General features: G+C 39.4%; 1 protein-coding gene across 2 annotated transcripts in view; it reads left to right on the top strand.

Moving 5' to 3' along the window:
- The window catches only part of smad4 (SMAD family member 4), an 87,405-nt gene extending 80,114 nt beyond the window's left edge, over window positions 1-7,291 (top strand). For both annotated transcript variants that reach the window (XM_033033488.1, XM_033033496.1), the window contains 2 exons: window positions 2,157-2,295; window positions 4,024-7,291. In XM_033033488.1, coding sequence (XP_032889379.1) covers window positions 2,157-2,295; window positions 4,024-4,235 — 351 coding nt within the window. In that variant the 3' untranslated portion in view covers window positions 4,236-7,291. The remainder of the gene's footprint in view (window positions 1-2,156; window positions 2,296-4,023) is intronic.
- The last annotated feature ends 5,952 nt before the right edge of the window (window positions 7,292-13,243 follow it).

The following is a 13,243-nucleotide window of genomic DNA, read 5'->3' as shown; positions in this document are numbered from 1 at the left end:
ATTTGATCTGTGAGGCTCCTTGCATTAAAGTAATCGCAGTTGAGTGTGTCAGCCCTTCCAAACTCCTTAACTTACCTCTGTCTACTCTGCCCACCGGACTTTGTTTTTGTTGCAGTTTTTACTCACCTGCTGCTCTGTTGCTATGCCTCCCACTCCCCTGCCAAATTAGTTTAAACTCTGCTCAATTGGATGAGGGGAAAACATACGTGCTCGGCTTCATTAATCTAGCTATTCCAGCTGAGTCTGTTCATGAAAGCATTGGCAAGACAGATCAGTGCAAGGAAGATGCCTAGGGTATTTGTACTAAATGGTATTGATGACTGGTCAACAATTCAGACGTCTTCCACAGCGCTTCTGGGCTCTCAACAGTGAGAGAATTGTGTTCTGTCAGAGTGTAACCATACTCGAGTCAGCATGATTTATGCATAATTGCTTAATTGGAGAGAAACATAGAAACATAGAAAATAGGTGCAGGAGTAGGCCATTCAGCCCTTCGAGCCTGCACCGCCATTCAATATGATCATGGCTGATCATCCAACTCAGTATCCTGTACCTGCCTTCTCTCCATACCCCCTGAACCCTTTAGCCACAAGGACCACATCTAACTCCCTCTTAAATATAGCCAATGAACTGGCCTCAACTACCTTCTGTGGCAGAGTGTTCCAGAGATTCACCACTCTCTGTGTGAAAAATGTTTTTCTCATCTCGGTCCTAAAGGATTTCCCCTCTATCCTTAAGCTGTGCCCCCTTGTCCTGGACTTCCCCAACATTGGGAACAATCTTCCTGCATCTAGCCTGTCCAACCCCTTAAGAATTTTGTAAGTTTCTATAAGAATTGTGGACACAGCCCATCACATAATCCAACCTCCCTTCCATTGACTCCATTTATACTTCACACTGCCTCGGCAAGGCCACCAGGATAGTCAAGGATGAGTCTCAGCCTCTTTCCCCGCTCCCTCTTTTCCCTCTCCCATCAAGAGGTACAGAAATGTGAAAACGCACTTCTCCAGATTCAAGGACAGTTTCTTTCCAGCTGTTTTCAGTCAACTGAACCATAAGACAGGATTTGCAGAGAGCAAACATAATTAACATTTCAGCTTTATAACTTTTCATCAAAACTCACCGTTCTTAAAGAAATTGGAGCAGCTGAACTCCTAAGTGCAAAAGATTGCGTGCAGCATTTCCCACCATATTTTTTTAAATCAGAAACACAGAGAAGATAATCATTGTTGGCCTAATTCTGAGTTTCCCACGATTGTGGAATCCAATATGATTTGCTCCACTGAACTTGAAAATATGATCAGTGTGTTAGTTGTAGTAAAGACCCCAATAACATCCTGGATGTAGTGCTGAAGGTTTGTACTCGAGCAAAGCTGGCCTCCAGCCAATGTGTTTCAATATAGCTCCACAACAAAGTGGAGAAGTGTTTAAGCATGCCCTTCCACAGAGAATGCAAGCAAATCTGATCCTGTTAGTTACTGCCCATCAGTCAATTCTCAATTATTCCTAAAATAATGGAAGCTATTGCTGACACAGATAGTCAGTTTGATTTTTGCTGCACCTATTCGAGTCAAACCATCCTTGTCGTCTTTGCTCAAACATTGACAAAATAAGTGACTTATGGCATGGATATGATGCAGTATCTTACCTGGTGCTCTTCCTGGATTAAAGGAATCTGTTTGTCCCAAGCCTCGGAACTGCATTCAAAGTAGAAAGCATTTAAACAAAATAAAAATAGCAGTAGTACTGAGTACCTAGTGATGGCCAGTGATTATGATGATAACATGCCATTTTTTGAATGGACATTGAAGTGTCCTCCCCATATACGGTATCATAGTGGAACACCAGTGAATTGGATTGAGCCTTTAAGTTGCCCATTTGGTGAGCTCTATTCTAAATAAACTTAGTTTGCTCAGAGATGAAACCTAAGTACTTGTTATTCTGAGTCACTTCTTTAGCATTAGCTGTTTATCTCTCCACTGTAACCAGCATAATTTGAGCACAGGTCTTGAAGTTTGGTTACGGGTTTTGATTATTTTGTTTGTTTGTGGAGAAAATCTTCCTCACATAGGCCAATGGAATTCGTTCTCAATGTATTTTGAAGTTTTGAAGTATTTACTCCAGTCATTTTACAATCCATTCTGTTTGCGTTTCAGGTGTTTGATTTGCGACAGTGTCACCGTCAGATGCAACAACAGGCTGCTACTGCTCAGGCTGCAGCAGCTGCCCAAGCAGCAGCTGTTGCTGGAAACATTCCTGGACCAGGTTCAGTGGGAGGAATTGCCCCAGCTATTAGTAAGTTACCTTGCCACTTGTGTTTTTGTATTTTCCCTGAATATATAGCCACATACATAGAGGTTCCCATCGGAGCCACTTTGATATACCAAGTTTTATCATTCATCATTGCGGGAGTTTATAAAATTGGGGACATGGATGGGATAGATAGTCAATCTTTTTTCCAGAGTATCAGGATAGGGAAATCTGGAACTAGATGGTACAAACCTGGATTGTTTTCTCTGGAGCACAGCCGGTTAATGGAAGACCTGAGAGAAGTATATACAATTATGGGAGGCAAACATAAGGTAGACAGAGAGAAGCTTTATCCCAGATTGTAAATGTCAAAGACTAGAAGGCATATATTTAAGGACAGGGTAAAGTTTAAAGGAGATGTGCTGGGCAAGATTTTTTACAGAGAATGGTGAGTGCCTGGTCCGTACTGCCAGGAATGGCGTTGGAAACAAACACTATAGTGGTGTTTAAGAGACTTGTAGAAAGGCACATGGATATGCAGGGAATGTATGGCTATGGATCATTTGCAAGCAGAGGCGATGAGTTTAATTTGGCATCATGCTTGGCACAGACTCTGGCCTACTCCTATGCTGTACTGTTCTGTGTGAACAAACAAATCAGCAACGTGCAAAAATAAAACACGGTCAGCACCACCAAAGCCTCCTTCCCCATTCTGATTTTCCAAAATACTATGGGGAAAGAAAAAAATAAATGCATATTTCCAAAAGATGACCATCTAGTCTTGAACACCAAATCTTCTCCAGAAAAACAGGAAATGGTAATTAACAGTGACAAGAGTCATCAGTGGGCACTGGTCCATCTCATTATGGATCATCTATTCCTTTCATATAGACCTCTCAAAGCTGACACCAAATCTTCTTTGTTATTTATCATACAGGGCAGTTTACATTTCCAATCCCAACATTTCAAATTTCAAAACTGGATTTGTAGACCAGGACATTTTTATTTAAACATGCAAGATTGTCAAAAACTCTCATGAATGGAATCGCATAATTTTACAGCACAAAAGATTTTTTCAGTCTGTGCTCACCTCCCTCTCTTCATAACCTCACAAATCATAAAACGTAGAACAGTGCCTACTGTCCCTTTGGCCCACACAATTCATGCCAAACATGGCAAAGTATGTTCATTTCATCTGCATGCATGTGATCCATAACCCTCCATTCCCTGCATACCCATGTTCCCATCTAAAAGACTCTTAAATGCAACTATCATATTTGCCTCCACTACCTCCCTTAGCAGCACGTTCCAGACGCCCACTCCTCTGTTTTAAAAAACTTGCCCCACACTTTTCAGAAAGTGATATGGTTCCTATCGAATGTTTTATGTTTAGATGGTTTAATTGCTAATTGTAATAGCCAGATGAATTGGAACTAATCATCCATCTGATCTGTATTTCTGCTCGATTGGCTGTCCCATATTCAGTATTGAAAGCCTCGTATAGGTTTGTGTACTCAGACTTGCCAGAATATTAAAATAAAACAGTAATATCAAAACAAGTACACACGCCATTGTTGATCAGTATTCGTGTAAAACTGGTCAGTGTGCCAGATGGGCTCCGACAGCTGCAAACGCCAAGACATTGTCATTTGGCTGAACTATTTTAGGTTTCCAGTCCTTTGCTTTTCTAACTATCATTTGCACCCAGTTAATTAAAGACATATCTACATTTGTAACGCATGCCTTTTGCATTAATATAAGTTTTATTTTCAGGTTTATCTGCTGCAGCTGGAATTGGTGTGGATGATCTGCGCCGTCTGTGCATTCTCAGGATGAGCTTTGTTAAAGGCTGGGGACCCGATTACCCAAGACAAAGCATTAAGGAAACGCCTTGCTGGATTGAAATCCACCTACACCGTGCCCTTCAGCTGCTGGATGAAGTGCTTCACACCATGCCAATTGCAGAACCACAACCTCTAGACTGAGTTGCTCCATGGCACTCACTGTCTTGCTTGAGTGGGGTGGGGAAAAAGACTAGAGTTCTGCCTTGCTTAAAAACTAATGGTTTTTACCATTGTTCAACATATTTTAGAACAAAAAAAGTACGCAAAAAAAAACCCCAAACAAAACTACTGTTCATGTTCTCTGACAAGAAACCCAGTATTCCAGCTAATGTCTTTGTTTTTTTTATATTTTGAATGCAGCAGTATGATTCACAGCCTGCATTATTAGTTACAGACTGTATTTTCATTTTCAGGAATAATTTCCTACATTTAAATTCTGTGAAAATTGCTTAATTTGGTTTAGCAACAATCCATTCAGTTTAAGTTAAATACTTCCTCTGAGTTCTAATTGAGCTTCTGTGGTAAGGATGGAAAGTATCTGGTTGGTGGTGACTGAGTTGGGTTGGACAAAATATAGGAATGCAGATGGATTTATTTTTCAAATTCCACTGTTTTCGCTGCCTATACAAGATGCAGCACAAAGGAGGGGATGTATTTTAATTTAGGGGAAAGGAATGGTTTCTGATTTATATTTTAGAAATTTCCAGAGCAGCCAAAAACTTTTTTTTTAAAAGGTGGTTGGTTGGCAAAGTTCTATAGCAACAACATACATGCATTCTAGCAGGTTGATCAATCTCTAGCTACTCTTTACAGATCCAGGCTTTATTTGCCTGTTATTGGCACTTTATTCATTTTTTAAAAATAAACTGCACCATTGAAAGATCTCCTGTGCAGAGAGCTGTTTATATTGTACAGTTTGTTCTTCACCATTAATATGTTTGCTTCCATTTTTATTTTTATTTTTTTTTATTTTCATGTGGCCATTGTTTATAAACTTGGTTTGGCCAACGTTTTCAGAATGTGCACAGCGTATGATCAGAAAAGAGGTTCAAGAAATACTTCTGATCGAAGGGAGAAAATAAGACTTGTAAGAGTCTCGATCTTATAGTAACACTAAAAAGGCAGAACTTTTTTCCCCATGTGCTATTCAGCAGCATATCTGTTGTCTATTATTTTCTTTATCCCCACCAACTAAGCTTTTGTGTTTTAACCAGTAACAGGAGTGAGCAAGAAAGGACAAACTTTGTTTGTTCAGTGGTGTTCCCTGTAAGATATGCTTATTTTCAGCATTTGATGATGGTGAATATTGTTAAGATTGGCAACAGAATTAAATTTTATATTGTTTTTAACATCTCACTGTATAAATGGATTTGAACTTCAATTTTTAGACAGTTCAATAGTGTTAATCCTTGATGTAATTGGCCTGAAAATAGTTCCTCATAAATGATATTGCATCTCCCATTATCACCAGCAGTGTTATAGAATGCAAACATTCTCATCGATGCAACCTAAATTTGAACTGTGATTATGTTGATAGATTTTTTCCCAGTTTGGGTTATTATATACCAGTTTGAAGTGTCGAGGATCATCCTTTACTGATATCCAAATTGGTGCAAAGAAAGAAATTCCCAAAATAGTGTGTCTATGAATATTTTGCATTATTGAAATCTAAATTATTTTATTTGGTGCTCTTGATTGCATCTGCTATTAATACCACCAATTCAGGCGAAACCAAATGTAAAATGAAGTGTGCCTCTTATGAACCATTTGTAATTTTTACAGGAATTAAAAGTGAAGATAGGAAACTATGAATTTAGATCTGTTTATATCAAAACCACATAGATTTGAATTGCTTGTCTATAATGTTGAATGTGTGACCATCTAGGAATGTAATGGGTGCTAACACCAGTACAAGCTTTTCTTTTTTGCACACCTCTCTTTAAAATGTTGATTCTGCAATGATGTGCTTTCTGATTACGAGCTATTATTTAAATTGCAAGTGATTTGCTATTGTAAAGTTTTTAAAACTTTACCAAAGGATAAGGAGGAATTGCTGGCAACCTTTTATCCTCCCTTTTTAGATGTGTATGTGTGCACATTTTGCAAATTCTTTATACTATGCTTAGGCACAATTTGTATCTAGAGACTACTAGAAACCAAGTATTATTAGGTTACTTCAAAAAAAATAAAAATGATAAAGGTCTGAAATATCTAAAAATAGTAAAGGCAGCCCTTTTTCTTACATTAGTCGCATTGCATAATGGTATTTATTAAAACTAATGTGCAAGAGATCGTGCAGTGATATTACACGGGATAGAATGAAATAATGATAATGAGCTCCACCAAGATGACTGAGTGCCTGTCTCACACATGGATTTTAATTATTTGAATTTGGAGGTGGGGGGGGAGAGATGGGGATTGCAAAATCTTAATGTAGATGTATTCAGAATACCAATTTTCATTCTATAAGTCTGTATTTAATTTTAGGAATACGTTTCAGTTTGAAGATGTCCAACACCCAACTTTAAAAAATGGAATTAAAAACACGGTCCAGATCCAAGTCCGAGCGCAAGTCAATTTTTGTGCTCGTTCAGTTTAGGTTCTTATTATTGTCTGCTAACAAGTGAACGGATGGAAAACAAACATCCTTTCCACAAGAGACCCTGGAAGGGACTACATCTTCTAAATCTAAACAAGGAACAAATTTGGCATTTAATGGACTATAACAATAGACTAATCAAGGCCATACCCGAATTGACTGAGCTCAATTGAGATATGAGTGGGGGAGAAACCTGGAAAAAATTCATAGTGCAAATCATACCTGTCCATATTAATTAAATGTTATCCAAATTTAAGAATTTACCCTTGTGACTTCAATACCAGATCTTTAACATGGTTTTATTATTGCAAGTCAGGCATTCTGATGTGCGCTACTTTGAGTCACTGTTTGGTGATCGGGTGGCAATTCTAACAAAATGTCATTGGATGTTTTGGTTGGAGCAAATAATGTATGCGTTTTCTTTTAAGCAACTAGTATAAATAAAGTGTTTGCAAAGTATAATATTTCTTTCACTTTTACAGCCTCTTAAGAGTATCTAATTTCAGATATCTATGAAAAACTGTACATCTCCAAATAATGTAGATTGATTCAATTATGTTCTGTAGGTGTGGACTGCAATAAATACTTTGCAGCTGCACCCTGTCTCTTGCTATGCTTAATTTGTATTGGCTAAGTTAATGAATCAAGTTTTCATGTTGTTCCTGATACCACAGCGTTTAAGTACTAAGTTTAATGATTTTTTTTCACATACTTTACATTTTAATGTAGTGTGACTGCATTTACTTTTAATCTGCATCTGTTAGTGTTCCAGTTACACAGTAGCATTATTTGAATAAGTATCTTACAATGAAATCTAGTTTTAGTTGTGTATTGAAATCTCTTCCTTAAGCAGACCACCCTTGTTCTACCCTTTTTTGGTTGACCTTAAATTATTACTGTGCTGCCTGTGTAATTTGAACGCAAGTTCTGTTTGCCTGTCATTTCTTTACTTTCCGATCAACATTGGATCCTGGTTCAATTCATTTCTTGAATTCCCAACTGCTATTTGAAATAAAATGCCTTTAGTCCACTAAAAGGGATATGGAGCAGAGATAAGGTGCATCTGCATTTTCCAGTCTTAAATGGAAATCCAGCTGATTGTCATACAAGGTTTGATTGATACAACATGGAAATAGGTCCTTCGGCCCAACGCGTCCCCGCTACACTAGTTCCACCTGCCTGCATTTGGTCCATGTCCCTCCAAACCTGTCCAATCCATGTAACTTTCTAACTGTTTCTTAAATGGTGGGATAGTCCCTGCGTCAACTAACTCCTCTGGCAGCTTGTTCCATTTACCCATCACCCTTTGTGTGGAAAATGTTACCCCTCAGATTCCTATTAAATCATTTCCCCTTCACCCTAAACCTATGCCCTCTGGTCCTCGATTCACCTACTCTGGGCAAGAGACTCTGTACATCTACCCGATCTATTCCTCTCATGATTTTATACACTGGTATCTTAACACTGGTACAAAAATTGGATTAACAATGAGGAGGACAGCTGAAGTCTGCAGGAAGATATCAATGGACAGATAAGTACATTTTTAATTGAATGCACACGTGTGAAGGATAATGCATTTAAAGATATTTACAACAGCCATGAAAATCATTTTATCAGACTTGTTCCATCTGAGTTCTATGAGGGTAGAGATGTCTGGTAAGACCCTCTTTACCACAGATGGATAATAAGCTAGAATAACAATTTATTTGGATCGCTCTCTTATTTTTAGAACCTAGAACAGTACCGCACAAGAACAGTGCCTTTGGTTCACATTGTGCCAAACATGATGCCAAGACTATCTCTGATCTACCTGCACACAATCTATATCCCTCCATTCCTTGCACATCTATATGCCTATCGGAAAGTCTCTTAAATACCCCTATCATACAGGTTAGGTAAGGGGGAGGTGCAGCGAGACCTGGGCATCCTTGTACACCGGTCACTGAAAGTTGGCTTACAGGTACAGCAGGCAGTGAAGAAAGCTAATGGAATGTTGGCCTTCATAGCAAGAGGATTTCAGTATAGGAGTAAAGAGGTTCTTCTGCAGTTGTATAGGGCTCTGGTGAGACCACATCTGGAGTATTGTGTACAGTTTTGGTCTCCTAATTTGAGGAAGGACATCCTTGTGATTGAAGCAGTGTAGTGTAGGTTCACGAGATTGATCCCTGGGATGGCGGGACTGTCATATGAGGAAAGATTGAACAGACTAGGGTTGTATCCACTGGAGCTTAGAAGGATGAGGGGCTATCTTATAGAAACATAAAATTATAAAAGGACTGGACAAGCTAGATGCAGGAAAAATTTTCCCAATGTTGTGCGAATCCAAAACCAGGGGCCACAGTCTTAGAATAAAGGGGAGGTCATTTAAGACTGAGGTGAGAAAAAACTTTTTCACCCACAGAGTTGTGAATTTATGGAATTCCCTGCCACAGAGGGCAGTGGAGGCCAGGTCACTGGATGGATTTAAGAGAGAGTTAGATATTGCTCTAGGGGCTAGTGGAGTCAAGGGATATGGGAAGAAGGCAGGCACGGGTTATTGATAGGGGACGATCAGCCATGATCACAATGAATGGCGGTGCTGGCTCGAAGGGCCGAATGCCCTCCTGCACCTATTTTCTATGTTTCTATCATCTATCCCTCATCCGCCAACCTCAGCAGCATTCCAGGCACTCATAACCCTCTGTTAAAAAAAAAATGACCGGCACTTCTCCATTTAACTTCAGCATACTCCCTTCAAAAATATTGGGCACCTTACCAGTTTCCTCTATTTTTAGCAGTCACAAGTCAGGCAGTCCCGTGAATCAAATAAGATGATTTTTTCCCCAAAATGGCTGACATTTGTTTTTCAGAATTGACTTTATGTGGTGCATCAGAAACTTGCATTAGTTTCCTCAATTTTCCATCCCATTTTTTGGAATAGATTATCAAATAGAAGCTCATTAACTCCCCACAAAAGGCTGCTTATTTCATTTTATTCTGTCTTGGAGATGTCTCACCATATTAGAAGTGGGGAAAAAATACCTTTGCGCATCTGGTTAAGTCCACATCTGTTGACTGTTATAGAGGTAGTCCATTGTCTCTCAAGGCCATGTTGGCATATTGAAGAAATTCCCCTCTAATATCACCCTGGCTGATAGGTAGCTTCTGAAAAAGAAAATGAGTTGCTGAAGAAGAAAATTAGAGAGTAAAGAAACATGACAGATAACCAGACATTGAAGGCCACTCTTGCAGCCTGAGTACAGGTGCTCTGTGATTGCTACCACCCCTGTAGAGAAGGCCATAGTGTGAACACTGCATGCAGTACACTGGATTGTATCCAGAACAGTGTAACACCCAACCCAAATAAATGTATCTTGTATCTTGAACTTTCCTGTTGCACCAGATCAGAACAGCGATTGGGGTCCAGTACAAGGCACTGGCAACATCTACTCTCACCGTGTAGTTCTCTCCATGAAGAGGTCATTACTGTTTCCCTTCCATTGTTTTGGCTATGCTGCTCACCTGTCTAGAGATTTTTATGAAATGGCCTTCAGGCACGTACGTACCTGCCTCAGCATTGAAATCATGGCCCCAATGTTGGGGGAGTCAAGAACGGAGATGAGGAAAAACTTTTTCACCCAGAGAGTTGTGAATCTGTGGAATTCTATGCCTCAGAAGACAGTGGAGGCCAATTCTCTGGATGCTTTCAAGAGTTAGATAGAGCTCTTAAAGATAGCGGAGCCAAGGGATATGGGGAGAAGACAGGAACAGGGTACTGATTGTGATGATCAGCCATGATCACAGTGAATGGTGGTGCTGGTTCGAAGGGCCGAATGGCCTACTCCACCTATTGTCTATTGGCTTCTAATAATGCCAAGGGTGCATCGCAGCAATACGACCAAGCTTATGATGACTCACTGAAATGCAGTAGCATCTTGCTCCAGCAAGTGGTGCTGGTGAACAGCAATGCAAACCAGCAGTTGGTTCAGCAGCATTCAGAGCATGCACACTGAAAGAAATAGCGAAACAATTATCAACATTTACAAAGGGCTTTTCCAAGTAAGCGACCAGTTTTAGAAATACAACATAGAAGCATGAATTTCATGAATTTCAATCAGCCATAACCTGAATGACACCTGCAGGGCCGACCTTAGGGGGTGCGGGGCCCAATTGGGAACAATTTTGGTGAACCCCAGATTCCCAGCCAAGGTGTGTCAGCCCTGTTATTTAGTATATATTATGAAATTGTACACTAGGGCGCTATAGATTATACACTGTGTGAATGTTTCCTGCTCCCATCTGACTGTCAGTACCTCCGCTGCTTCCAACCTTCACCGTAGCAGCTAATTACCATTAAACTGCATTATGTGATTGGACACAATGCCCTTGGAGACAACGGCTGATTGGCCACCAAATAATCGGGCCAAATTAATTGGCAAATAGGAAAACAATAAAATCGCTGGTCGGTGCGAACCAAAGGTCTTTGGTGCGAACTCAGTGGACTATCTGCGCTGTATCTCCAAACTAAACAGTATAACATGCAGGTACATTCATTTAAAATAACATTCAGTGATTATTTTACATGATTTATCACTGTGTGAAGCTCAGTATCTGACCAATCTCTGTTTAACACGTTTGGTCTGCCTTGGGCATTGACTGAACTAAAAACCTAAACCAGACTCAATTGTTAGCAATGTTACAACATTTTGAGATTTCAAAAATCAAGTCTGTAATTTATCCCATCAGATAAAGCGTAAAAAGAAGTTTAATTTGACACCTAATTCACTTTCATATCTTCAGTATTAAAAACATTATGACCATTTTCATACTCGGAAATTAGCATCTTGTTCCCTATAACATCTTGTTGCACGTAAGGTCACTGGTTCAAAGGGCTTGATGCACGGAGCCGCTCAATCCATCTGGAGGACATCCGTCACTTCCGGTATATGTTATTAATGCAAGAAACGTGTACTTTCCTACCTGTTAAAAACCGCCAAAATGTTGAATTTTTACGTTGAAAAAAATTGTGGAAGTCGGGGTAAGTGTGAGAGACTTAGAATTCCAAAAGTGAAGCGAAATGAAGGTAAAGAGAAGCAGAGCTGAAGGGACAACAGCAGCTAAAGTGCTTGGTAAACATTGGCCGTGCAGATATCGTAATTGAAAATATTGGGAAGTATCGCGTTTGCTCACTGCATTTCATCAACAGTAAGGCATTATTTGTGTTTTTTCTTGATTCCTTTGGTATCTAAAAAGTCTCAGAAGTGATCAATCTGGATGTAAATTTTTCTTCAGATGCGTTTTCATTTTGTATGTAAAAACCCACTTGAGAACCATGGGCGATTTAAAAAATTTACAGCCAGATTTATCACTTCTGAAACTTTTTAGATGCCAAAGAAATCAAGAAAAAACACAAATAATGCTTTAGCTAATGAAATGCAGTGAGTAAACGGCCAATGTTTGCTAAGCACTCTGTCTGTTATTGTCCCCTCAGCTCTCGCTTCTATCTAGCGTAATTTCTCCTCACTTTTGGAGTTCTGAAGTAGGATAAATGTCTCACACGCTTATTGACATTTTCGGCGGGTTTTAACGGGCCCGCTACGCTGGAAACAACGGTAAGTGCCTACCTGCAGTACATCGCGTGTAATCCATTTGGAGTAGCATAGCAACAGTACGGGTCATGGGTCGTGACCCGACTGCCGTGAAACCTCCCTATTGCTTTTCCATTGACTTAACACAAAAGCTGTGATCAAGGACAGTCAAAAGCCAATAACTTTCTTAAAAATTAAGAGAACTGAAATAAAATTTCAGTTATTATAGATTGAAGCATTCTGAAACAATCTTACTTAGATGACTTGAAATTAAAGCTTATAATTAGTTAGTTACCTAATTGTAGCTAATTACAAAATTCAATTACTAGATCTAAACATCTATCACTTTAAGAATAGATTAACATTTTTAAATAGCCTAAATGTGCAAATAACATTCACACAAGAATTCACAATAGGCCAAATGGAAGGAATTTAATGTTTAATACCTGTAAATGAATGGCCATTTAAATCTTCTTGCGAGTGTGCTTTTCTGGAACCCGATCAATTGGAACGTTGCGGTTGCGGTGAATTTAGACCCATATCGGCAGGAAAAATACTGCTGGTTTGTATGGGGAAAAAATCACCGTTTCGCAACGTAAAATGTGAATTAAAGGCATCTTAAGGAGCACTTTTATACATAAAATAAATGGCTTTCCTTTACCTGTCCCGTACGTGAAATCCGTTCCCGTTGTCGGCGTTGACGGCTTTAGAAACTGATTTTAAAATTAATCAGTTATCCCATCAGGTCCCCCCCCTCAAAGGCGCCAAAATCGCGCACACGGCCAGTGGCAGAATTGCAGCGCCGCTGAAGGTAAGTATTGTAACATACCTACAATTGTAGCGACACATTGGACTCAGTAAACTCACACATCTCTGCATTCAGGAGGCTGCCGTGGTTGGAATCACCGGCTCTAAATTTCTAAACACCTGTTTTCACTTTTTTATTATGGGGTATTATGTGTAGATTAATGATAACAAAAATG

The sequence above is a fragment of the Amblyraja radiata genome, chromosome 1 (genome assembly GCF_010909765.2).
Source record: "Amblyraja radiata isolate CabotCenter1 chromosome 1, sAmbRad1.1.pri, whole genome shotgun sequence".
NCBI lineage: Eukaryota > Metazoa > Chordata > Chondrichthyes > Rajiformes > Rajidae > Amblyraja > Amblyraja radiata.
The sequence above is the reverse complement of the archived record's forward strand: the minus strand, read 5'-3'. Positions and strand labels throughout refer to the sequence as shown.